General features: G+C 32.7%; 1 protein-coding gene across 5 annotated transcripts in view; it reads left to right on the top strand.

Annotated features, from left to right (window-relative positions):
- Nucleotides 1-24,217, top strand: part of SCAF11 (SR-related CTD associated factor 11) — a 61,253-nt gene that overhangs the window by 17,661 nt on the left and 19,375 nt on the right. For 3 of the 5 annotated variants that reach the window (XM_088798944.1, XM_088798941.1, XM_019748406.3), the window contains exons 2-5: nt 6,802-6,883; nt 9,239-9,399; nt 19,341-19,418; nt 22,495-22,592. In XM_088798944.1, coding sequence (XP_088655070.1) covers nt 6,823-6,883; nt 9,239-9,399; nt 19,341-19,418; nt 22,495-22,592 — 398 coding nt within the window. In that variant the 5' untranslated portion in view covers nt 6,802-6,822. Of the gene's footprint in view, nt 1-6,801; nt 6,884-9,238; nt 9,400-15,165; nt 15,335-19,340; nt 19,419-22,494; nt 22,593-24,217 lie in introns of all 5 variants that reach the window. The other 2 variants (XM_074325804.2, XM_074325805.2) reach the window with 2 other exon arrangements.

Below are 24,217 nucleotides of genomic sequence, written 5' to 3'. Positions count from 1 at the left end.
TTTACAATTGACTGAAGTGGTTACTACTGTATCTTCATTTTATAGATGAGGAAACAGCCTTTAAAGAGGTTACTGTCACACAACTAGTGACAGCCTAGTTGAGATTTGAACTCAGAGTTTATCTCAAATCTGTGCTAAAGGAACATCCCTGTCTCTATTATGAAGAGTACTATCGTGTTGCCCCGAAAATAAGACCTAGCCGGACAATCAGCTCTAATGCATCTTTTGGAGCAAAAATTAATATGACCTGGTCTTATATTAGATAAGACCAGGTCTTACATTATAGTAAAATAAGACCAGGTCTTACATGAAGTTTTGCTCCAAAAGATGCATTAGAGCTGATTGTCCGGCTAGGTCTTATTTTTGGGGAAACGGTAGTATTAAAGTTCCAATACGAAACATGTAGGTGAAGGATATTCTAAACAAAAATGTGTCAGAATAGGCCACTTGAAGCAAAGAAGTCTTACAAAATTGTTATATGGTGGAAATCAGGTAAGAAAAAAAAAACTTTGGGAGTATTTTGCAAGGGATTAAAAAATGAACAGTGACATAGCAGAAGCAGGAGTCAGTTGATTATGTACCAAAGAAGCTGGAAAGGAAATAACTTTCAAGCTGAAGGAGTTAATTGCCTTAACCTTACTCTGAAGTAAACAAGTTGTAGGCAGTAGAGCAAATATTCATGATAGTTTATTTAAGCTAGATTGATAAAATAAATGTAGATAAATCAACAAAATCACATACCCTTTGGGGGATTTTAAAGGCAATCAAGGACTACATTGCAGAACTATTGACTCAAACTGTGCCCGAGTACAGGTTGAATACAAATGTGGATAGATGCCTATACTTAAGAAAGCTGGAGAGGCCCTCTGTGATGAGAGACTGAACCACATCTCCAAATTAGGCAATCTTCTGTAGTCTTTAATAGGGTTGGCAAACTTTTTGGGGCCAGATTGTAATTATTTTTAGGCTTTGCAGAGTATATGGTTTCTGTCACAATTATTCAACTTTGTCATTGTAGCACAAAAGCAGCCATAGGCAATGTGTAAAGGAATGAGCGTGGCTGTACTTCAACAGAACTTTATTTATAAGAAACAGCCAGCTTTTTTGACCACTGGCCTGTACTAGTGGATAGTATCCCTCCCTAGACATCAATAAAAAATAGCCTGTTTATGGTTTCTCCAAGAGAAAATAACATTCTTACAAGTAGGATCAAATTTTTGAGTAGATAATTGGGAGGCACTTACTGGTTTTATTTAAGACGGGTTGGGATGGAAGTCCCAGCATTAACAGTAATGGTTAACATTTGAATGCTTCCTATTGCTTGACAATGTCATAAGCACAGGTTTGCCTGACACCAGTGCCCCAGTCATTAATCACTGCAATAGACCACTCAGAGTACCTTACTGATGAGTGTCCCATCTTTTTTAATTGATTTTTTTGGACAGAGGGTTGAATTTGGGGACTGGTTTATCTTGAATAGAAGATTGGAAATAAAGGATAAAGAAGAATAGACTATCAGAGGTTCTGAGAGTCACTGTGGATTCTCTAAAGACCTGAGCCACACAGATCAGTACAGTATTGAGCATCTTCAGGAAGTGCCTTGTCCTCGGCTTAGTGTTACCAACAGAGTGACAGGCCTTACTTTTTCGCAACATTCCTTTCATTCAACCCTGGCTCCTGATAGCATATCAGTCAGTGTTCTTCTGCACAGAGTCTGTAGTGGCAGGACTGGGTTTGGGAATGGGGTGGGAAATATAATCAAACTTCCTCATGGCCATATGTCCCTCTTCTTCTTTTTTTGTACCCAAAGGATTTGATTGTACGCTTTTGACAAAATATTATTAGATTTGATTAGTTAATCAGAAATGTTGATTTCTGTTTTTTAAGTCCTGTGTTTGTCTTTGTCTTTCACTTTTATTTAGGGCAAACAACAATTTTATTACTTGTCCCTATTTTTCTATTATTAACAGTGGTATTAATAACAGCCATTTATTGCATAGCAATGGCGCTGGGATTTGAATCTAGGTCTTTCGGACTCTAATTTGTAGTCGTAACTAGGATGTTGATATCTTTAGATACTGTAGGTTTGCTTGAAGGACAGGAGGAAGCAAGAAGAGGAAGTTTGAAGCGAACTGGAAAGGAAAGGAGTTTTGTTTCGTAGTAGATGAAAGGAAACAGACTTTGAAAGAGGAAAAATTGGAGGTAAGGGAAGGAGGATAGGAATTTCAAATGGAGCCAGCCAAAGCTAAAAAGTTTAGTTTCTATTACCAGGAACCTTTGGTCCTTTCTCGGATTCCTTGAAGTGCCCTGGCAACTACTACAGTGTTGGTATCATCTGTATAACTTGAAACAATTTTCTTTTATAGAGGGTGGTGATTATATGCTAGAGCTGCACTGTCTAGTACAGTAGCCAGTAGCCACATTGGACTACTTAATTAAAACTTACATAAAAATAGAGTTCTTCACTTGCATTAGCTACATTTCAAGTGCTTGACAGAACAATTCCCTATTGGACAGCACTATTTTGGAGAACTGAACTGTCTTATACACTACTGTTACTTGAATGCGCTGTAATGGCTGGCCTGGGACTCTCATGTCCCTGTATTCCAGGGTTTGTGTGGGAAAATGAGTTCTAGGTTCCTGAAAACTGTTTCGTATCAATGCTTTCTTTCATTCCACATTCTAAAAGTTGATGGCTTTTATGATAAATAAAATTTTAAGATTAGGTCATTCATTCTTCCCAAACTGCTTTATGAACATATTTGTAATAGTATTTCCAATACATAACAGAGGCAATAGGAAAGTGCAACGTGGAAGACAGAAGTACTTTAAGATCATTATATTAGGTATAACAGAGTTAAACGATGTTTTAGCTTGGAAAGTTAGAACCTGGGAAGAAATATTAAAGAGTGAAATTTGTGAATTAAAGTCACCTGAAAAATAAACAGTTTACTTAAAATCTAGACTGAATATCCATTCTTTGAAATTTATTTGAGGTAAACCAAAATTAAAAGAATTAGATTTGACTTATAGAGATAATTATTTTATAGAACTTATTAGTAGAAAGTAGTCCAGGTAGAATATGACGTATGATTGTAGAGTCATAAATAGTTAATCATGAAATTGGGTTATATCTAACTTTTCAGGAAACCCACAGGAAGGATAGTTCTGGCCACCCACAGCTTATTTCTTAAGTCTTTTATTGACCATCAATTACTGGCTAAAACCACGAGCTTGTATTGTATTCCTATGTCCCCGTTACTACAAGTTCAAAGCAAAACTGGTATTAAAAACTCTGCATTCTTAGATTAAAAAGTGGCGTGCAGGTAGAGAGAACAGATAAACATGAACAAGTCACAAATTGTTGAATTGAAACTTGTGACTTTCGTCTAGTGAAATGCTAAGACCCCATCATTTTGAATGAGTAAACTTGTAATGTGGAATAATTGTTTTTAGATATGGAAACAGTTAATGTGTTCTGTGTTCCAGAAGAAGCACACAACTTGTATATATTTGGAACACAGAGTTTTTTAAGCCGATTTCTAACATATAAGACTGGTCAGTCTATAACTTGATTGAAGTTTCTTAGCTTCTTGTAATAAACTATTACGTACTTCATTGCATGAGTTAAAATAGAGAAGACACTATTTATTGTAAAACAAATTATAACATTAATATTTAAATATTGTAAGTTAATCTTAAGGGAGGAAATGTGAAAATAGCATAGATTAAACTATCCAATGGGATATACATTATTTACCTGCATAAAAGGATGGTATATTACATCTTCTGAAAACTTACTAGTTTTTTAAAATATTGTTAATTTGAAAATTGGCCATTTTATCACATTGAATTAACTCCAACTTAAATATTTTTTTTTATTCTCAGATATTTAGGATAATGGGTGAGAGGGTATAGTATGACTTTCCCCAAATAAAGGACTGCACTCAATTATAGATCATACAGGAGCACAGTCTGACTCTAAAATCAACTAAATTGGGAAGTTGTCTAAAGCAGTGTTTCTTAGACTTTAACATATGTATGAATGATGTACAGATCTTGATAAAATGCATATTCTTATTCACTAGGTCTGGGGTGGTGCCTGAGGTATCCTGCATTTGTAACAAGTTCCCAGGTGATACTGATACTCGTAACCTATGACTATTTGAATATTTTTAAAGTAATCTTCTGTTTCAGCAGTTCCATCGTTTCTAGTTGCTCAGCTCAGAATACTTTGGAATTATCCTGTACTCTTGCTCTCTAATGCATACCCCACATTCGATCTTACCAGCAAATCCTTATGGCTGTATTTTGAAACCACAGCTGGAATCTGAGTACTTGTTACTACTACTCTGGTACAAGCCACTGTCGTGTCCCCTCTAGGTTACTGCAGTACTCTTATTGCTGGCTGGCTTCTGCTCTTTCCTTTGTCTCCTGTGCTTAAAATTTCCTACAGGTGCATCTCACTCAAAGAAGCAAATGTATTTACCTTAGCTTACAAGGTGTTGCATGATTTTATGTTCTGTTATCTTTCTGTCCTCATCTATTACTTTTTCTCTTTCACTCTGTTCTAACCACTTTTATCTCTTTTAGTTTCTTGAACACAACACACCAGACATACTCTGCCTTTGGACTTCACATATGCTGTTCTTTCTGCTTGCAATGCAATTCCTGTAGATACTCATACAACTCTCCATTGCTTCTTTCAGATTTGCATTCCCCATCCATGTTATCAGACGGCTTTTCCTAAATACTGTGTGAAATAACAGCTTTTCCACTTTCTCACTAGTTAGCTATACTAGTATGGTTTTTAAAATAATTGCATTGTCTTTTTCCAATAGTACTTCTCAACATCTAACATACCAGGTATTTTACTTTGTTTATTTTACCTTCCCCACTAGAAGGTAAAGGTGGGAATTTCTGTCTTATTCAGTTCTGTGTTTAGGGCATTGCCTAATACCGTGTTTCCCCCAAAATAAGACCTAACCAGAAAGTAAGCCCTAGCATGATTTTTCAGGATGACATCCCCTGTACATAAGCCCTAATGCTTCTTTTGGAGCAAAAATTAATATAAGACTCGGTCTTATTTTTGGGGAAACACAGTAGTATACCTGTAGCACTCAGTAAATCTCTGAGTTTTTTTTTAAAAAAAAAACCCACAAGAGGTCATTGGACCTCTCTTTGAATACCTTCATTAGTAAGTTATTCTATCTCCCTTCAGAACAGCCCATTCCATTTGAAGATAACTGCTAACCAGAAGCTTTCTGTTCTTCCATGCTAAACATTCTTACTACTTTACCTTTCTGCATATTAATATGGTTTCCAGGGCTGTCACCATTTTAATCATCTTCCCTGGAAATTCATCATTTCTTTGTTTATCCCTAAAGAACAGCACTAGGACTAAAACAATGTTGTACAGATAGGCTAAGTGAGAAATTTTCCTCTTGTTTTGACTTTCTGCTTTTATTAAAATAGGCAGACTTTGATTGAGTTAACTTTTGTTTTAGTCACTCTAATCCTGACTCATTTCAAATTTTTAATCCACTAAAACCTTTAAATCATTCTTATATGTGCTACTAAGTTTCTTATCTTCTGCTTTACAGTTGAATGTTGAACCAAAGTCAGGCCTTTGCATTTCTCCTTATTTAACCTAATGGGGAATTTTCCTGTGCAATAGGTAATCTTCTATATAGAAACTAGTATGTGTAAATTATTTAAGAAAACAATAGAAAAATTACTTCATATATATATAATATATATATATATATATAGGAGAATGATAACCGATGAAATTAGTGATTTCTTGTGCCTAGATATTCCAAAATGTATTTGAATGGGTCATTGCAATCACGTCTTGCATCAATTCAAGAAAGAATTCTAAAAGTTGATTTAAAAAAACAATTTTACCTCATAAATTTGTTCTTGACTAACAAATTAATTTCCTTTCTCATTTCCCTCTTGTAATCACCACTTTTCTAGTCCTCTAAGCCAGAATAATCTTTGAGTCCGTCCCTGTATTTATTTAGTTACCAAATCTCAGAGATACTTCAGCTCTTCGCTTTTCTATTCTCTTCACAGCCAGTTACCCTAGCTATGTACATCTCTCTGCTTCTAATCTCTCTCCACTAGAATTCATTCTGTGCTTTGCCGGCAGCTCATTCTTTTAAGAGACTCATTTACATCACTTTTATCATGTCAGTCTTTTTCAGAGGAATCTATAAGATTGAATTTAAACCTCTCAGTCAATCGTTAGAGATCCCTCTATAATTTAACCCTACTTGATTTACATTGCTCTGTGTATTGCGTTCATTATCCTTCACTGTAATCTTTCAGATGTCTTGGCATCCGTGCCCATCCCTCCTCAGTACACACACATACACACCTTATACTTTCACTCACTGTTATTCTTATTGGCCTAGCTAAATGCTGTTTTTTCCCTTCATACTACATTGCTCCTTAAATGCCTTGAACTTCTCCACATATATATAACCTATCACCTTCAGTGAAAAATCCAGTCCAAATTGATCTTTTTGTGTCTAAACTCCAATTGTATTTATGTCTGACCATACGATTTATCATTTAGCCATTCTTGCTTAATACTTACATAAGGCTTTTCCTTTCATTAAGACTGTGTACTTGATGACAAGGAATATAAAAGAGTATTGGATTATCCACAAAAGTTACTGGCTTGGCTTGTACTGTGTTCTTCTACGTGTAAAATGATTTCTTACAATTCTTATTTTTTATATGTTATTGGGAGATGGCAAACATAAAAAGTCTCTATTATAATTCATCCTATAGGAAACCCCTTTTCAAGGAGAAATGAAGAAGAAAACTGTATATACCCTAAGTGTGGGAGATCAGGAATATGAAGATATGGAAGGTAACTTTTCATTTACATAAAGCTTGTATGTTGAAAGCAAAACTTACTGTTTCCAAACTATATATTTGTATACATTGCAAAATATACAAGGAGTTTTTTGTTTTTCCTTATTTTTATTCCTAAATTCTGAAATAAGCTGCCTGAATAAGAAGTGCACAGAGTTTTTCCCTCCTCCTGTGTTTTATTTTCGATTTATCAAGGTTTTTGGTTTGTTGAGCTCTTTTCTTTTTCTTAAATTTTTGCTTCCTACTTATTTGGGAATTACATACTTTTTCTGTTTTTGTTGTTGTCTTTTGTGTTTCAAAATAACATTGATACTTTCCTTGGCTTCTAAAGTTAATATTTTAATCTCTACTGCCAACAAAAGAACCTTAAAACACTTTAACTCTGATCATCCTACTCTAGATTTATAAATTATAGTTAGCCATCATTTTGGGTTTTTGTTCCCAAGCACCACAAATTAAGTGGTACTTGATAACACATAGTATTTGGGCAGGGGTTTCGTTCTTCCCCATTCCTTTTATTCTTCCTGAAAAACCTTAAGTCCTTTTAGTGAAAAGTCTGTTGGTAAACTCTTAAGATTTTATACTTATTTTATCTTCTTAAAAACTATTCAAAGATCGATACAGATATATAATTCGGGATTGATAGTTGTTGTTTTTCCCTTCTAGCACATTGAAGATATTATTTAAGCCATTTTTTTTGGTTTTCTTTCTTGTTGTCAAGAAACCTCTTTTCAGCTTTCTCATTCCCTTGTAGATGTTATGTCTTTTCCCTCTTTTGCTTTTAATATCCTGTTTTCATCTTTGATATTGTATAATTTTGCTACATAGTTTCTAAGCTTGAGTTATTTTGATTTTTCCTGTTTAGCATACCTTGTGTGTCCTTTATCTGTTGGATCATTTTTGTCTGTTTAGTTATTTCCCAGTCATTACTGCTTTATTCCCTCTCTTTTATTCTTTTCTTCTGAACTTCAATCAGTATGTTAGACTTTGTTCTGACCTCATTTCCCAATAACCTCTCTTTCACAGGTTACATCTACTGGTCTGTCTCTTACAGTCTAGGTAGTTTCCTCAAATCTCTCTTCCAGTTCACCAATGTTTTTTTCTTCTGGATCTAATCTACTGTTTAATCATTCTATATTGTATTTGAAAATTCTGATATTTGAAGCCAGTGTGTATCTCAGTAAATTTATAATTAATAAATATAATGTATAAAATATACATATAAAAAGTAAATCTAAATAAATTCTTGTTTCTGCTCATTCTTACTCAAGGCAGCTTATTTTCTTAGGTTTGGTAATGTTTGATTATGAGTTCATATTTGATAAATTGAATCTGTGGAATCCTGGGGACCTAAATTAGGGATGCTTTCCTCCAGAGGATTTGTATTTGTTTTTTCCTGGACCCAGGCTGGGACCATGTTAGCCTCATTTGAGGGTCTTGGCTTAACATGGGAGTCGCAGATACAGTTTCCTTACCTGGCTTGGTCCTAAGGGTTAGTCTCTAGATCTGAACACTAGTATGGACGTTTGCTCCCAGGATGATTCCAGCTTTTCCATTTGGTTGGTGTGTACTGTTCACATTTCAGCTGACCAATTCTTTATTTTTGTTTTATTGTATGTCGAATTGTGAGTTTCTTTTATTTACTTTTGAGCCAGCAATGCATACTTTTGTATATTGATTATATTGCTGGTGGGTATTTAAATTAGTACAAACCATAAGGGTTATAATTTGGTGTATGTATTCAGATTACAAATGTACATACATTTTGATCTAGGAATTCCATTTTTTGGAATTTATCCTATAAATATACTATTATAAATGTGAAATGACAAAGTTTTTTTTATTGCAGCATTGTTATAATAGCCAAAGGTTGAAAATGAGTGATCAATAGATTAAAACAAAACAAAGCAAACATATTGTGTGTAGTGTTTCTAGCATTTGTTTGAAGGAGGTTTGAAAGAATATTAGGATTTTCTTGTGTATGCATTAAAAACATCTTTGGAAGAAAAAAGTAGAAATTTACAGTTGTTAAGCACTAGGTGGAAATGAATGGATGGGGTAGATAGAAATGGGAGATTTGTCACTATAACCTTTTTTAACGTAAATTTTTGAACCAGGTGACTATTATTTTAAAATTAAATTCAAGAAAAATTATTTTTACTTCCCCATTAAAAAATATAAATTAGTAAATGTTGAGGATATTGTGCTCAAGGAGTATGTTTGTTAAAATGTATCTAAGATCTAATTACTTTGTAGAGAAAGGTTCTTTATAGTATCTATTCCATGTTAGTGCCACAACTGTAAGTCATTTGGTCTGGAGAACTTGAAAGCATGTATGGCTTCTTTATAGGTGAAGAAAACAAAGATGATACTACTACTACCACTGGTCTGTTGTACAGTGAAGCTGACAGATGTCCAATATGTCTTAATTGCCTATTAGAGAAGGAAGTTGGTTTCCCAGAAAGCTGTAATCATGTCTTCTGCATGACCTGTATTCTTAAATGGGCAGAGGTGAGTTTGAGAATAAGTATTAAATATTATTGTATTTTAGTTCCCTACCATGATTTCATTCTACCTACTCTAAAGAGTTGACACAGCCTTTCATAAATTATTTCACAATAATATGTGTTCCCATACTTTGGTAAATTTCCTGTATTATTCAAATCATGTCAGTGTATTTCCTTCTAATTTTCTTTTATTCAGCTTTTTGTTCTTTTATAAAAAATGTAAATACGTGCCTTAAGAAAACTTAACAACTTATAGGAATAACAGATTAAGCATTTTTTCTGGTAGAAATGCAGTTAATTCATCTTCAGTGTACTTGACCCTCTTGGGATAAGATCTGATTACTACTAATAATAACACCTTCTGTCTGCTTTGTGTTTTATATTTTTCAGAGAACTTTTACATAGATTATTTGATTTCTTCTTTATATCAGCCTTGTGGGATAACCAGAGCAAATGTAATAGTGTCCTTCCATTTTACAGATGAGGAACTTTGGATTTTGCATTCTATAACTTGGCCAAGGTCTCATAGCTTAAGAGGCAGAAATGAATTTAGAACTGCATTTTCTAATTTCTCTTCTTAATTTAGTATGAACTAATTTCAGAGTTTGAGTTAGAGATATTACTGAATTTCTTCATAGATAGTAAGTTATTAAGAAACAGGACATTTTGGACTTTAATGTATTATTGGGCCTGCTTAAGTAGATCACGTACTGGTATATTGAATATTCATTAATATAAGCCACATTGTTATGAGTTGTAAAATAAAAATTCATTGTCATATTAATTTGTCAGTGTGTAAATATTAGTAAAGGAGGTAAATCTCAAAAATGTTTTTAACATTAGTTGCTTTCAAATTGTTTGATGTCCCTAAGCACATTGGAATTAATCACTTACTACATAATTGGGGTTTTCAAAGTTCTGTGTTTTATATTTTCATTAATAGTGTGGAAAGGAGAGCATACCTGTATACTGACTATGGCTGAGATTTGGGAGGAGGAAAAACAGATTAGTACCAATTGAACCCATCATAGTATACTTGGAAACAGTTCTATTTAGATGAAAATCCAAACCAGTATTTGGCAAGAAGGGACTAAGGATCGGTGAAAATGTATTTGGGGGAAAAGTATTTTGAGTTTCATTTAATTATTTAATTAATAAAACTCTGTGTGTTTGCAGGAACATTGACTAATGAAATAAGAATGCATATTTTTCTCTGCCACCCAACTAAAGATTTCATCCGTGATGAATTTAGTGCATCTTGGCTTGCTTTGTGATTAAATATTTTTAAAGTAGAGGAGATTTTGCGTCCAGTAGAAAAGCAGTATTACTGGATGGGTAGAAGGCTCCAGTTCAGTGCTTCTCATAAGGCTGTATTCAGTGACTGCGTAATCGTGAGGTTTAGCAACATAATCTGAGTATGTGTTTTTCTCTACGAAAATTAGAACTTATAAAATAGACATGATTCTCCATCCTTCCTTACGCTCGACATACATCGTTCACACAACCGTAAACTTTATTATGGTGTACGTGTTCCTGGTTTCTCTAGGGTATGTATCTAGAAGTGCAACTACTAAGGTTGTACACTATGCACATATTCAACTACTAGATAGTGCTAAGCTTATCGATGTTTTTAATTCTTGTTGAATATTTTTAAGTTGAAAATATTTGATAATATACATACTGCTGCAGTCAACACCTTTCTTGCATGTAATATTTTCTTTCTTTTGTGTTACTCCTTTAGATATAAACATTTTGTTGAAGCCAAATTGCCTTTAAAAGAAGTACTTATCTGTTGTACTACTGTAAATTGTGATTGGGGTGGGGGTGGGGGTATTGTGGTATTGTTTAAACAAAAGTAATCTTGAAACGAGAATAAATAATATTCTAAATGATGTCATTGTCCCTAGTGGGGAAAGCAGCCATCAGTTAAATAAACCATTAAGTGAGCAGTAACAAGAGCACAATCTACTAATAAATTGTTCATTATAAATAATAAATGAATATTGGTTAACAAAGTCACTTAGGCTTTGAACTAAAATGTCAGTTTGAATCTTTTATTGGTATAAAAATTAGATGTGTTTTGAAGTATATATGTGCTTTGACAAATAGAATCAGATTTCACATTCATTAGTGTTTTTTTTTTCATGGCTATTAGTTATTAAGCTCTTTTATCTCATGTTCCTCAAATCCCGCCTATTTTTAAATAAAGGCACGTGATTACTTTGGATATTCAGAGTCTCTTAACCAGCCAAGCCCTATGTTAAGTCTTTCTCATATATTCTTTCATTTAAATTACTATATCAGTGTTTATCTGATATTTAAGGCAAGGATTCTGAACTATAATTTGTTTCTAAATACTTCAAGGGATAGCCTAAAATTAAAATACTTTTTAAAAGCTGATACAGAGTTTATTATTTTACTAATGTTCTCTTCCAGTAGGAAGGCAGAAATCAAAGTTAGACTTAAAGTGGTTGGAAATCTACATAGTAAAAAAAATACAAAATATATTTAGGATCATCTTCCAAGTCGTATGTGTCTTTCAAAAATTGAGCTTAGCTATCTGAAATTTGTATTTAAGGTTCACTGAAATATCATTCAGAATGGATATCAAGAACCAAAAAGAAGGACTCATTTACTTTCACCTTAATATTTTAGGCATTGAAGAAATTCTACTCTGTAAGAAACAAAGGTATATAGAAATCGATATTTATTTTCGACACATTTCTGAAATTTTTTATGCTCTTTAAGTATCTATATCCAAAGTCAAAGTTAGTTGCAATCTCTTCGAGCTCTAAAATTTTGGTTCCTTGGTTATTTAAAACGAAAGTCATATAAGGACTTTAAATTGATTAAGTAACTGAACTTAGTCTCTAGGTATTTCAAAGAATCCACTTTACCTAGGGCAAAAAGATTCAAGATAATGGAAGCTGTGGTGGTCTTCATAGCCCGTAGCCTAATTGCCTGCCCTTGAGGACATTAGAACAAATTGAAGTCAAGCATGTTCACTGTCACTATATTTGGTTTCAGGGAACTCATAATAGCTAAGCTTGTTGGTTTATAAAATCCTAATGGTGATGTAGAAATAGAATATTGAATTAAAGACACAGTGACATTTAAGGAAAGTTAAAATTTTTGTTAAAGCATCAATATTGGAGCTGAGAGTCCGAAAGTAAACAAAAGAAGGCTTTTGAACTGATGAAATATGTATAGAGCCAATACACTAAAGTTTGTCAGCTACTCAGAAAGTCATTTATTTTACCTATACTGGGAGCAAAAACCGTCTACACACATTGAGAGTTTTTAACTTGCGATCAATTTAACTTTGATCGTCTGATCTTGCATGTTTTAAAGTACAGTCCTGCGCTGCATAATGATGTTTCGGTCAACTACCGACCGAGTATGCAATGGAGATCCCATCAGATTATAATGGAGCCGAAAATTCCTATTGCTTTGAAGTCACAGCCATCATAATGTCATAGAACAACGCATTACTCACATGTTTGTGGTGATGCTGGTGTAAACAAACCTGCATTGCCAGTCAAAAAGAAGTATATCACTTACAATTATGCACGTAGTACTTGATGATGATAAGATAAACAACTATTGTTTATGATTTACTACACTACACTTTTTATAATTATTTTAGAGTGTACTCTTTTTATCTATTAAGTTTGCAGTAAAACAGTATACTGTGTTACACTGGCAGCAGCCACATACATCTTATGTGTATCTGGTCTCTTGAGTGCATCATTTTCTCTTGTGCTTGCTTTAATCTGTTGTTTTGTACAGAAAAAGCTTATAGCCTAGGAACAATAGGCTATACCATGGAGCATAGGTGTGTAGTAGGCTATACCATCTAGGTTTAAGTACACTTACGACGTTCAAATGAGGACGCAATCTCCTAATGACACAGTTGCCTAATGACGCATTTCTCAGAACATGTCCCATAAGTTAAGCAGCATATGACTGTAGATAATTAGGCAAAGGCTAGAGAACTTTGCCGCATGGCTATAGTAGTGACAGCTGATAGTAATTACGATTCTTGATAGACAAGAAGCTACCCCTTCCCACACACACTAAGAAAATAGGATTTATGATTTGGCACATTGCCAAGAAGTGGTGACCGTTTTGGCCTTTAAAAGGTTAAAGTTTGAGAATTTGGAAACATTCCATGTTTGAAGTGTTCAAGAGTTTTTATTTACAGGGACATGCAATATATTTAATTAGGAGGTTCTTGATATCCATCGAAGTTCTTTTATCTTTTAAATAATATAAAATATTTTTCTTTTAAGTAATTTTTGAAATGTGATTAATTTTCCTCCTATAAGCAAATTATCCTCCCTCAACTTCTTTATCTCAGTCTTCCATTTCATATCAACTGCTGACAGCTTCAGTTTGAGAAAGTAAGGTTGATGAAATCAAAATTGGACAGTTGGCAGAGGTATGTTCTCTCTCATGAGACTAGAAATGAAGAGTCATACTATGGTGACATACAGTTCTTGAAGAAGTCAAACAACAATGTTCAATGCAGACAGGTGAGGGGTATGAATTAATAATACATACCAAAAAAACCCAAAATATGACTAATTGACTTATATCTTAACTACTGATGTATTTTATATACAGATCTTCCTTTATGCAATGAGTATAAATATACACATCATACTGGTGATTAGACTATTTTTCAGTAATGTAATTCAGCAAAGTTTTACTGTCTGGATTTTTCAATCAGTTTTTTCTAAAATTTACATTTTCCTTTATTCCTGAACTAAACCAAACCTCTCTGTTATGTAGTTCTCTGGGAATAATAATTTAAACATACTTGTGGAACAAGTATAAAGTCTTTATGTTTATAAAGCATTGTCAAATATATTATTTCATTTATTTATTACAACCTGTGCAATAGGTGATTCAGGGCTGTCTGTCCTCATTCTTAAAGTGAGTTAAAGAGGTTGCTAGTTCTGACTCCTCCAGAACTTGAATTTGTGTCTTAATTTTTCCAAGTCCTCCATTGTTTTCACCTTGTGGATTAATCCTTTGGTAAAACTTTCGGTAGAACGAAGAATATTTTCACATTTTTAACACTCATTACCTAAAGCATATATGTAATAGGTTTTCATTTATTAGCCTATTTTTACCAGTTGGGTAAATTAATGTGTATTTCCGTATGGCCTAGTTTTAAATGTCAGAATCTGCAAACTGATTTATACAGGCAGTTTACAGAATTTTATGTTTTTATATTAGAAAAAGAAAGTCTTAACTATTAAATGTCAAAAGAAATTAAGATTAAAACTAATTCTACCCAACTGTTGTAATGTATCTTTGAGAAAAATGAAAGGATTCCCTTGAGTAGTTAGAAATGCTCTGTTGGTGTTAATTTTGTCTCTGACAGCCATTTGTGCTTTAGGAATACATTACTGAAAGCTGTTATAAAGAACCACAGTTTCACTTATATGGATTGACAAGGACTGTCTTGAAAGAATTGGTTAAATGTCATAGGGAACATGTAGGCTGACTACAGGTGAGCACTTTAGAGGTCCAGGCTAGGTATCTTGGAACCATCAATGTGAAAGGATCGGTCCTAGTAAATAGCTTTAAAATAAGTATCAACCTCTAATGGTGTGCATTCCTAAATCAAAATCTTTATTTTGAACTGCAGTTTTATATAATGTGCTCTATTTGTTAGTAGGAGAGATAGAACAGACGTGAACAGACAAACCTGCCTGTAAGCATAGGTACTGAGATTTAACACTTGCTTCTCTCTCTCTAGGAGGGTCTATCTGTAGGCAGCCTTTGTGATTGAGGATAGAGCAGCAACAGGAAGCAAGAAATATTAGAAATCAAGAATGCTGAATTCCCAAATAAGGAAGGCTTCCTGTTCTTACATTTAAATATGGGTTTGTCTGAGCTGGGAATATACAACGCTTCAGAATACTAGGGTATGTTTTACTGAAATCATTAGGAAGATTTTTTTTTTTCTCTATCAAATTGCCTCCTTAACTGATACAACCTTAGTACAGAGCATTCACAGTAAAATGTGTGCTCTGTTGTTAAGTACATACACACTACGTTGTAAAGCCGTGGTCATATTCTATTATATTTTGTAGCTGTATCACAAAGTTGAATGGTAATATTGGACTACTTTGATTATGAAACTAATTAAATTAGATATTTTAAAAAGTACTGAAATGAAAGCCATATTGATTTAAATAGCTGAATAATGAAGGGTATTTTTGTTGTATCTAAGGAATCAAAATGGTGAATAATCAAAAGGTATTTATTTTCATTGTATATAAGGAAAACAGAAAATTTGGGATAATTTTCTCCAAAACTAAAATCACATTTTTAAGCAGAATAGGTGTATTAGTTAAAAATTGTCTATCAGTTTCAAATGTGAATTTTTAAAACTTCACAACTTAAAAACTAAAGTAGTTTATTGACACAGACTCTGAAAACGAAGATTAAAATGTCTTTTGAGATTTTTCCGAATGAGTATCTGCTGGATATAAGGGTGAAATACCCTTGGGGATGCCTTAAATGAGGCCAGTACAAACAATTTTTTAGTTTCTATTTGTAAAACTTTTCCATTAAAGCTTTTGATCATCACATTATGTGCAAATTTATGTTTTAGTGTCTATTAATGATGATGTCTTTGAACTTTGGCATGTGTTAAAGTAGCTTTATACTTTTCTTACAGTATACATTAACAAAAAATTAAAGATCTTAATTTTTAAAAATCTGTTTTAATTTATTGAAGTATGCTATGAAAACTTTATTAAGGATAACCGAATTTTTCTGTTTCCCCTTTGAAATGCTTTGTTAATCTGTTATAAGGTCAGAAGTGGATATCATCATTTCTCAGTAGCTGTAGCAAAGATATTTTTTCTACTCTAGGTAGCTTGTTTTCTGCACTATGCTTTTGTTAACTTGGAGAGGATAACTTGGTTTTAAGAAATTTTTCTGATGGCTGAGCCTGAGACAAAGAAAATCTACTAACCTATTTTCTAATGTTAACTAGATTATTTTGGGGAAACGTAAGTACATGATAATATATAGCAGTGGTTTTCCAGCAACTACTCTTTCTTTCCATTTTCTTTGTTTTTGTAATAGCAGTGGAACCCTTTCTTCCAGTGAAACCTTAGACAAATCCATGGCAATTATGCTTAAGGAAAAAAAGAACAAAACCAAAATCTTATTCAGAACCCCATTATTTGAAACCAATCAAAATGGAATGGCTCAGGTTAAAACTGTCAGTTTGAACACTGTAAAGCGGGGTGTCCAAACTTTTTTCAACATTTTTCACCAAGGGCCATATGCGGTAAAATACACAAATAGCCGGGCCACTCACTCGAGGTGAAGTAGGTATTGCCTGGTTTATTTAAGTAAACTAAATATATTTTTGGAATTTGCTGCGGGCCAATTAAAAATGGATTGCGGGCCGCAGTTGGCCCACGGGCCGCAGTTTGGACACCCCTGTTGTAAAGGAAAGAGTGCCATGTAGCTGATGTCAAGCGAGGAAATTTAATAAAGAAGAAAATGGGATTGTGTAATGTCAGAGTTTTTGAAAGATTCAATACATCTGATATAGAATAAATTTCTTGAACATAGCCAGTGGCTTTCTTTGGATCTTAGTAAGTGTTACATATTAAATAGATATAATAAAGTGATATGCTTTAATTTCCATATGTCATGAAGTTTGCAAATTCCAACAAAAAGTCATTGAAAACTTATGTGTGTGTGTGTGTGTCTCTCTCTCTTTTTGTTAATATACTAGGCTTTTTTATTGTTAGTATAGTGAAGCTAGACGATGTTTAGAAGACTTTATACAATAGTATATGCCACACACTGTTCTAAGATTATTAATTCCATTAATGCACATAAATACCTTGGAAATAAGTTCTGTTATTCCCATTTTCACTAATAAGACACTGAGACAGAGAGGCTATGTAACTCGCTCAAGGTTACACACAAGGACAAGATATGAAAGTAGAATTTAAATCCAGAGCCTCTACACATCTGTCTTAATAGTTTTTGAAAAGACATTGAAGGAAACATTTACTGTTGTTTTATTTTTTTAGGAATGTTTGTCAAAATTTACCTTAAAATAAAAATATTTTGAAACTTCGATAAAAATACTTGAAAACACTTGAAAGTTTTTACTTTTATATATTCTTTTGCGTTAATAAATATATTAACATAACCTCTAGACTTAAGAAATTACATACAATAAATTCTAATGTGGTAAACAACAATCACATAGTTAGGATGTTGAGTTCTTTGACCTAGAATTGCTGTTTGCAATGCATTATTAAAAAGATGTGCACAGCTTTGTCGCTACCTGTAGTAAAGCTTCTTAGAGTCAAGTTTTTTGTAGGGAAAGTAATATCATCCTAAATCCATAGTACTTGGAAGTAAGCTGAGCTGGCTTATACCAGTCTGAACCGATTTAATATATAGTAAGGTCACATTTCCTAATTCAGATGTGGTTAAAGCATTTTATCAAGGCCTACTTACTAAACTTTAGCAGAGTAATAAAAGTAACTCAATTTATATTTTGGCTGCTCCCAAAGTGACTCTTGAGCTTTGTGAAAATGCATTACATGATCAAGGGCCACACACAGTCCGATCTACCTATACTTGTATAAGCATATCTTGATAACTGCTGAAGTCCATAAAGGCAAAAATCAACATTTTTTTAACTAGGGAATATAAAATAATTTATCAAAATTCCATTATTATTTTGTGGTCTTTTAGATTATTACTATTAAATTGTTAAAACTCTGTTTTAGTTTTTGAATTATTTTAAAATTATTATTGACCTATAGGTATCACCTTTTAGTATTTTCTTCATAGGCTACAGAATATTCCCTTCTACCCTAGTAGGCAACATATTCCATCTTAAATTGTTTAAATAATATAAACCTACTCCTATACAAATATTTAATAGTATATCAAAGAAATAATTATAGTTGCACATTAATTTTGAAAGTATAGGAAATATATTTACATCAAAATGAAGTTGATTTGGAATCACAGAGTGGTCAAAGGACAATTTTCCTTATTCTATAAAGAATGCCTACAATTCAATTTGAAAAAGACCAGCAACCTAATAAAAAAATTGGCAGAGGGTATGAATAGTTTTAAAAATTCAACTTTGAATAACTTAAAAATATGAAAATGTGCTCACCCTAACTCATAAAAGGAAACATAAAATTAAAACTATTATAGCATACTACTATGCTGTTAAGAATGAGGCAGCTGTGAAATACTTATACAAACTAAGGTATATAATTAAAACAATGCAGTTCAGCATATGAATTGTAATACATTTTATATTAGAAAGATAATATACTATATGTACATATATGCATTGGCTAGCTCCAAAAAGATATGTGAGAAACTAGTTGTGGAAAGGGCATCTAAGTGGCATGGGGGAAGGAGTGGAGGAATTCTTCATTTTCTTCTTATCTCTAAAATTTTTTTATTTCTGGTTTAACTGTTCAAAATAATTTTGGAAGAAAATATTTTCATCGAATATTAAAATCTGTAAGGGACCTTTTACAGCTGATTTGCCCAAGTGCTTTAGATCCACAGAGCTGTTGATTAAAGCCCAATTCTGCTTTCATTATACCAGTAGTTCTCAACTGGACAGGCAGGTCTTAATAGGTATTATCTCGATAACAGAGATCTTATCTCTCTTTATCATTGTATTCCACTTACCTAGCATATAGTTGGTGCTCAATGCATATTTGAAAAAATTAAACAAATTTAAGGTATTACTCTGGCATGATATAGACAGAAAAAAGTATTTCATCTTCGAAAGAAGAAAAAATTATTTTTCTATTTCCTGTTCCAGTGGAAAACTTAATGAGTTTGTTATAGTTTAATTTTGATCTCTTCTAAAGAAACATTTGTAAAGTTACAATTTGTTACTCATTTTTTCAGAGACTGGCTTCATGTCCTATTGACCGAAAACCCTTTCAGGCAGTGTTTAAATTCAGTGCATTGGAAGGTTGTGTTAAGGTAAGGCTTATATTTTATTTTGCAACAAGAACGGTATAAACTTCATTCTGTTTTGCTTTAAAAGATTTCCAGTTTGAGTAAATTTGTGAATTGTTTAACTTTAGTTTTAATATGTGATTATCGTTCCTTCCCAGTATGACAAGTCCAGACTTTTCTACAAGGATTCAGAACTTCTGAATCTTTTTTTTTCTTTGCCTCCTAAAGAGAACATATTCATGGTGGTCACCTTATGATTTTCCACAAAATGTGTTAGATCTCTGATGCTCTAAAAGAAGTTTCACATAAAGTCTTAATTATATAATATTTGAATTTTTAGAATATTTTTAATGTTAGGACATCTGTATTTAAAAAACATTAATTGGCTAGTGCTTTGAATACATTTTTCTATTGAAAAAAATGTTTGAAATGGAATTTTAGATTCAAAGACACAACCCCTATACACCTAAGTCCAAAATATCTGAAGTGTGTTTTCGTAAAAAACATTGTAATATTATTATTAAGCCAATAAAATTAAATGGAAATGGTTCTTTGTCCTTAAATTCTGGGGCTTGAAAGAAAATGAGTTAAAGTACAGTTTTATTGTAATGTTTAATCCTAATCAGGTCCATGAGATGCACACACTAATAACATACCATGTTGATGTTAATTATTATGAACCACGATTATGATTTATAAGCATTTATTTTTGGCTTACAAAAACAGAAGAAAAAAGAAATAGGAATGTATTCCTGAGTTAATGAGTAAAAGGTGAAAAGAGAAAAGGAGAATAGTTAAGTAAAATGTATGAGAAAGATTTCTTGAGGTATCTCTAACAAGTCACGAATGATATATAGCAAAAGATGAGAATATTCAGTATATACATATGTGATGCCATTGATGAGAAAATCAAACTGTAAGTCCATGACAACTTAGTTGCTATCTATACGAGTAGGAAGGGATATGGAAGCAATATACAAATGTTTAAACATTGGATGTTCTTATAATTTGTTTTGATATATTTTTAACAGATGAGTCTCGATGTACAGATATGACTGCAATTCAAATAAAATGACACATGAAAAGTGATTTTGCTTATTGTAATTGTGTAACTTTGGGTATCTATGCAAATCAGTATATATCTTGGAGAAAATATATAAATGTGTATATTATAATCAAAATTAAAACATAACTTTTCTAAAAGACATGTTCTGTATTTTTCTAGACTATATTATGTTGCTAAAGATTTCATTAGCATGAGCTAGTTTCCAAAGATATTTTCCTATGAAATTTTGTTCCATTGCTTAGAACAAAAGGGTTTTATTTAATAGGGTTTGTACTTAAATTGAAAGTTTGGTGCACTGCTAATCTAATTTTTTCAAACTTAAAAGGTATTTCTTATATGTGATACTATCCATGTACTCTTAATATCTTTCTTTGGTCTTTATTTCTTTTGAATTTTCACTTTATTAGCCCTTTCCCTTTACAACTAAACATGAATGAGACATCTGCACTTGCTTACTCCATTTTCTCAGTCAATTCCCAGTCCCATTGAACATTCACTTCTATCATTTAGTTTTACTAAAACTGTCCTCAGTAAGGGCCAGAATAATCCTCTGACTGGCCAATCCCATGGTTTCTACATGTAGTGCTGTTGAGTACCTTTTCTCCGTTGGCTTCTAGGACATAATTCTCTTATGGGTATGTATGTAAATATGTGTGTATGTATGTTTTACTTATCTCATCTTTTATAATCTTTGCCATCTCCCTGCCCTCCTTACTTTGTCTTAAATCATTAGGATGACTCAGAGGATCTTCCTTTTAGTTCTCTGGGTATACTTTCCTCCTAAGTCTTCTCAGCTACTTCAGTAGCTTTTAGCACTACCTGTATTTGTATGGCTTCTAAAATTCTGTCCCTAGGCTAGCCTAGATCTTTTTCCTTAGGACCAGACTTGTATTTCTACTTGTTGGGCATCTCCATCTATAATACCAAAGGAATCTAAACATTAACAAATCCAAAAATCATCTGGGAGTTTTCCATTTTTTTCTGTTTGCCCCATTTTGCTATTCTTCTCAATGTCTTAAATTTGTTCCTTCTTCATTCCTCTTCTGTTAACTCTTTGTAGGCCCTTATACTTCATCTAAGCTGGTTCTGCCAATAGAAATAATACTCAAGCCACTCTATAATTTAAATGTTTTAATAGCCACATTAAAAGAGTAAAAAGATACAGATAAAACAAATTTTTATAATTTAACCCAGCATATCTAATATATTATTTCAACATGTCATATTTTTAAAGAATTATTATTGAAAGATTTTACTTTTGTTGTTCTTCTAAGTCTTTGAAATCTTGTATATATTTTACACTTACAGTACATCTCAATTCAGATGAGCCACATTTCAGTTGCTCAATACATGTGGCGAGTGACTATTTTCTCAGACAGTGTAGATCTAGACTACATATTATAACAGCTTTCTTCTGGTTTCCTGGCTTTTATAGTCTCTCCTGAACTGTTTTATTCTTCATATCACTGCCCGAGTTATCCTAAAAAACAAATTTGATCATCTCATTCACTTGCTTTAAAAACCTCACTTATTCTCTGATTCCTATACGAGCATTACCTTCTTGTACAATTATTTTCTTATTCAAGGCCCTTTATAATCTGGTCCTAATACTTGACGTCAACTTCATATCCTGCTAATCTTCCCCATCTGCATTGGCTTCTGTGTGCTTTCCTCAGAGATTTTTTTCCTTAGACAAATTCCTACTCATTCTTTAAGACCAACTCATAAATCATCTACTCATTAAAGTCTTCTGTAAACTTCTCAGTCATTACTGTATACACAGATCTGTGCTTATATCTCTGTTATGAGCACTTAATCTGTTTATGTGACTGTCTCTCACTATTTTGTTTCCCCAGAGTTTGTATTAAATTTATGATTTGGCATGCTTGAGTGAATAAGCATATGTGTTTGGGCAACACTTTCATTGACAATTTCGTTTCTTTAATTTTTTTATCTTTTCAAGGAAGAAGTGATAGTTTATCATTTGTGATGCTGGATTATCACTCTAAATAGGTGATTTTGCTTTTCTCATAGGTTCAAATAAAAAGACAGTTGAGAGAAACAAAAGACAAGAAAAATGAAAACTCTTTTAAGAAACAGCGCTATCATGAAAATTCTAAAAGCTGCATGAGGTTAGTGATGAACTTTAGAAGTGGTAATGAAATGTGTAGAACCAGAAGGGAGCTAGTAAAAAAAAATGAGTCCTTTTTTTTAAATGATGCAGAGTTAAAATGTATTTAATTACTTCTTTAAAGCACATATTTGATAATTCAAGGAAGGACAAGCTGAAATCTGAGAATATAATTTGAGTCCTATCTTTGATGAATTGTTTTGTTTTAGTTTTTTTCTAATCTGTTTTAGATTGATAATTTTTGTAAAATAAAAATGTTAGAGCAGTGTAAAATTTCTGTAGAATTTTCTGAATGCTTACTCATTTTTGTACATAGACCTATAAAGGATGAGCAATGGTGCAGACCACAGCACTGCTCTAGTCTGTATGGACAAATAGTAGAAAGTAATCAATGATATAGCTCACCATTCTTCATGAGACGGTTATATTGAAATCACTTTTTGTCCTCATTTTGCTTCTTTGTATTTCGCTGGCACTTGCTACCTACTGTAACAAATGTTTGTGTTTAATATTTTTTAAAGTGTGTTTGGATTTGTTTCTTTAACTGCTCTTAAAACATAATTGCCTAGAAATGCAGTGCTTACTGCTTGAGTTTAATAGGTACTTAACATATTTTTAAACTAATTTGAATTAGTAATGTACTGGAAATTAATTTTTTATTAATACTTAAAATAATTGTGCTAGTACATTTAAAATTTAAGCCCATTTTGATCTGAAATACATTTAGAGCTGTCCAAAAGTTGTATTAAGTCAACATATTGAATTCATAATGAAATCTGTAATTCATTAGTACCTTTCATCAGAACACTAATTTCTTAAGAGAGTAAATTTATATAGTTACCAAAATAGTTGACAATAGTCCCTGAGAGTTATTGACTCATGTTGCTAATTTATAACACTGTAGCTCTTTAGAGCTTAACTTCTGGGAAGTTATAGACCTCTTTGAGAATCTGAAGAATGCTGTAGACTCCTCTTTCCAGAAAAACATGTCATAAAACACATACTTACAGACAAAACTTTGTATGTGATTTTAAGGGATTCATGAAACATCTATAAGAGCCCACCCATAAAACCCAAGTTAACTGCATTAGAGCAAATTTTATTTACATTTTCTTTTAACTGTATCTTAGCTTTCATTCTTGCATTTATATTTACATAGTGGATAGTAGTACTTTTCCCAAGCATAATGAAGAAATACCTTTTGCTATCTTCATTCTTAAGATAACTTCTATCGCTGGCTGTGACAGTGTCATGCACATGTATTTTTGTGCTTTCTCAGAATTACCCCAGTTCTCTTGGGTCTTGCTAAGAGTGCAGTGGCCATCACTGTATGACTTATAACAGGGTCATCCAGTGGGTCTAACACGGCTAAGATAGTCCATATGCTAATCTGCTTTTTCTCACGGATTTATGGTAGGGGGATGGTATACGAAAATAACATATAAAATGATAATTTGCTTTTGCCCACTAAGTTAGACTCTTAGTGATTTCTCCCAAGTCCGTCAGCTATTGAACATGTATACTACTTTCTTTTTGCAGTCTTTTGGATGTTTCTAGCATTCCTCTCAGTCTTAATGTTTGCTGCATATGCTTGGTCTCTATAGCACTTTGACAGTATCCATTCAG

Source organism: Rhinolophus sinicus, chromosome 1 (genome assembly GCF_057876585.1).
Source record: "Rhinolophus sinicus isolate RSI-liver-muscle chromosome 1, RSI-T2T, whole genome shotgun sequence".
Taxonomy (NCBI): domain Eukaryota; kingdom Metazoa; phylum Chordata; class Mammalia; order Chiroptera; family Rhinolophidae; genus Rhinolophus; species Rhinolophus sinicus.
This window is presented reverse-complemented; position numbering and strand designations above follow the sequence as displayed.